General features: G+C 52.9%; 1 protein-coding gene across 11 annotated transcripts in view; it reads right to left on the bottom strand.

Moving 5' to 3' along the window:
• The window catches only part of sorbs3 (sorbin and SH3 domain containing 3), a 26,252-nt gene that overhangs the window by 13,207 nt on the left and 9,842 nt on the right, over positions 1-3,203 (bottom strand). For 6 of the 11 annotated variants that reach the window (XM_047016017.1, XM_047016023.1, XM_047016027.1 and 3 more), the window contains 2 exons: positions 1,919-1,987; positions 626-742 (listed from right to left, as the gene is read on the bottom strand). In XM_047016017.1, the coding sequence (XP_046871973.1) occupies positions 626-742; positions 1,919-1,930 (129 nt within the window). In that variant the 5' untranslated portion in view covers positions 1,931-1,987. Of the gene's footprint in view, positions 1-30; positions 104-550; positions 743-1,918; positions 1,991-2,649; positions 2,671-3,203 lie in introns of those variants that run through there. The other 5 variants (XM_047016018.1, XM_047016024.1, XM_047016022.1 and 2 more) reach the window with 3 other exon arrangements.

Raw genomic sequence — 3,203 nt, 5'->3', positions numbered from 1 at the left:
ATGTACCATATCATTGTTTGTTGACCTTACCGTGTGGCAGGGGGGGTCCGTAATAAGATCCAAAACTGAGAGAAGTGGGATCCCCCCCGTTGGACTCTGACACCTGAGGAAACAGAAAAGAAAAAGAGAAGAAAATATTATTATATGTGACATGAGGAGAGAGGCTTCAGCCATGTTAGGGATATGCCCTGTCATACTTCATGAGTCCACAAGGGGGAGTAGTTGTATATTGGTTCGAGTCCAACCAGAGCCTAACCCCGTAGCATCACTAATAGCGTCGCTAGCACCGCTACCTTAGCAGTAATACTATGTTCACACCTGTTCCATGTTCAGAGTGGAGTCAGGTGGCTGAGTGGTTAGGGAATCGGGCTAGTAATCTGAAGGTCGCCAGTTAGATTCCCGGCCACACCAAATGACGTTGTGTCCTTGGGCAAGGCACTTCACCCTACTTGCCTCGGGGTAATGTCCCTGTACTTACTGTAAGTCGCTCTGGATAAGAGCGTCTGCTAAATGACTAAATGTAAATGTTCAGTGTGGGGGTGCAGCTTACCTTGTAGTCCCCAGATGGCAGCCGGGTGTTGCGGTAGGGGCTGAGAGGGGGCGTGGGGAGCCCGGGGGAGATGACCACCTCCTGGGTCAGATCCGGGGTGTCCGTGGGGGGCTGTTGCAGGCTGGGCGGAGCCAGGTCTCCAGAGAAGACGATCCGAGATCCGTTGATGTGGTCCAGGACCTCCACGTGCCGCTGTTGACGGAGCAGAGAGGCGTGGCTGACCAACCGCAAACAACATAACCCCGCCCCCCACATCTCTCCACTTGCCCTCCCACTCTCATATTCTAATGATCTCTCTCTCCTTCCCTCTGCTCTATCACTCTCTTTCAATCTCTTTCCAGTTCTCCTTCCCTCAGTCGCCATAGGGGGGGTCAGGTGAGCATTGATTCCCTCTGTACTAAAAGCCACTCGGCGTGGGGTATCCAAAGCGAAAAAGTCCCTAATTTATTTAAAGCCGAGTCAGAAGGGAGTGTTGTCCCGCCCCCTTCATCATCTCTCTTGCAGCGGCAGGAGAAAGGCTTCTTTCAGGGCCGCGGTCGAGGGGGGTGGGGGGGGCAAGCGAGGGGGGGTGGGAGGGGGGGGATGCTGAAACAGGAGAGGCCCATTATGAGCCCATTAACCAACCATTCAGAGGGCCCCAGTCTTCTCAGAACAGGGGGTGTGGCTAGAGCCAGCGGGGGCGAGGGGGGGGGGGGGGTCTCTGACGTTAACCTTAGTCACCCCGCTCCCAGATCCACACCCCACCCCACCCCCCCTCCCTGGTCCCTCGGTTTCCACGGCGACGGTCAGCCCAGCCCAGCCCCCCTCCCCTCGGACTCCCCCGTGTGTTTGAGCGGTGATGTCACAGCCTCTGTTTGGACTGTGCAGGCCATGGGAATCTCCTGGGCGTCTGAGCCAGGAGGGAGCTGTTTCTAGTCCACCCTCACACACGCCATTGTGAAGCAGAGACGGTGACGTAGCCATGGAAACTCTAACCTGTCCAGACATAACTTTCCTCTTTTTACAGACTTGTAGAGACAGGTGTTTTCCCCCTTCTTTTTACCATGTTTAAAAAGGCATCCGGTTGTTGCGCCTCCCCTTGTTTGTGGTAGATTTACAAGATAACCAAGCTAGCAAAAACATCCCTCTCCCCCTCTTCCCCTGCTGAGTTTTTAACTGGATATACAAACAACAAACATGTGCTTTTGGACGCTTCAGACAGGTTTTTCACGCAGGTTTTGTCTGTGTCGCTCTTTCATCTCAGCACTTTGTAGGCTACTCAGACTCAAACTCTTTGTTGTTCTGCTCTTTACGTAAATCACGAGGCCAGATACAAAAGATATCCCTGAGGTGGTGCAGAACTCATAAAGACAGGGAGCGTGTCTATACCTCAGACTGCATGTCATGTGTTGATGTCCGGCTCTATTATCCACAGGTTCAGCCTTTAACAGGAGGTCCCTGCTGGGCCAAAAACACACAAATAGATCATTGTTAGGATTATAAACCGTACACAAACACATGTAGGCCGATGGAGAGAAAGGATGACTGTAAAAAGTTGACTTGATTGTGAACTGGCTCCTTGCTGAGCTGTACAATGGATGACACAATGGGTTTATGTCCAGCCGTCAGTCTTGCTCACTCTCTCCATCTCCGTGTCAATGTTATTGGATTAGCGTTTTTGCAAGACAAGCTTCCCTGCTGCTCTTACAGGCTGCATGGCCAGACACTGACGTTTCATGTCGTTGTTCTTGAGTGAACACCATCCAACTCATTAGGCTCCGTTCCTAAACAAATATACTGGAACAAAGGCCTCCCCATGCTCGGTCAACAAATAAATATCCTTTTTGTTAAGATACAGAAGATTCTGTCTGAGTCATTCGAGAAGGTTCAAATGTACAAAAAGCCTATATGGTATGTAGAGTAATGCTAATGTCATAACTCAACAGGCCGGCCGAAAAACCTCTTCTGCCATAAATCCTGTTTGATATTACTGAGCTGGCTTCCATAATCCGTGATGAATGTTGTTCCCATTGTTCCACCAGGGGAACGCTTGCTCCAGCCTCCTGCCCCCGTTACCACGGCAAAGGCCATGCAAAACAACAACGATGACTCATACTCACGCTTGAGCACCAGCCCCGGCCTCACGAACTAGCCTCAGCCCCAGCCTCACACCCCAACTGCAGCCCCAGCCTCACACCCACACCTCAAGCTGGGTGGAGAGGAGCTGGGGGGGAGAAGAACTGGGGGGAGGGGACGGGAGCTGGGGGGGGAGAAGGACTGGGTGACAAGGTTCAGCTCTCCATCACAGGCACCTTGGAAAACGTGATTAGGCCCGCCTGGTCCCACATCAAAGGCAGGGCGGGCTGAGAGGGAGGCCACTTCCCCCTCCGGTCCTCCACAGCGACCTGCCAAGGCCCATAATAACCCCGTCGGCATGGAAACCCTGGACGTGAGGCCCTCAACCCTGGCCCCATGTGGCGGGACTACAGTAGAGGACTGATAAGTGATTCTAAACTTTTCCATTTGAGGTCAGGCTTTCTCCAATTTGAGTCTTGGCCAGGATGAGGGGGTGGATGAGGGGGAGGATGAGGGGGAGGATGAGGGAAGGAGGGGAAGGGGGTGTCCACGACTATTCCAGGGTGATGAGTGTTCCATGGAGTCTGTGCTGTGGGAC

This window comes from Hypomesus transpacificus, unplaced genomic scaffold (genome assembly GCF_021917145.1).
Source record: "Hypomesus transpacificus isolate Combined female unplaced genomic scaffold, fHypTra1 scaffold_31, whole genome shotgun sequence".
Taxonomy (NCBI): domain Eukaryota; kingdom Metazoa; phylum Chordata; class Actinopteri; order Osmeriformes; family Osmeridae; genus Hypomesus; species Hypomesus transpacificus.
This window is presented reverse-complemented; position numbering and strand designations above follow the sequence as displayed.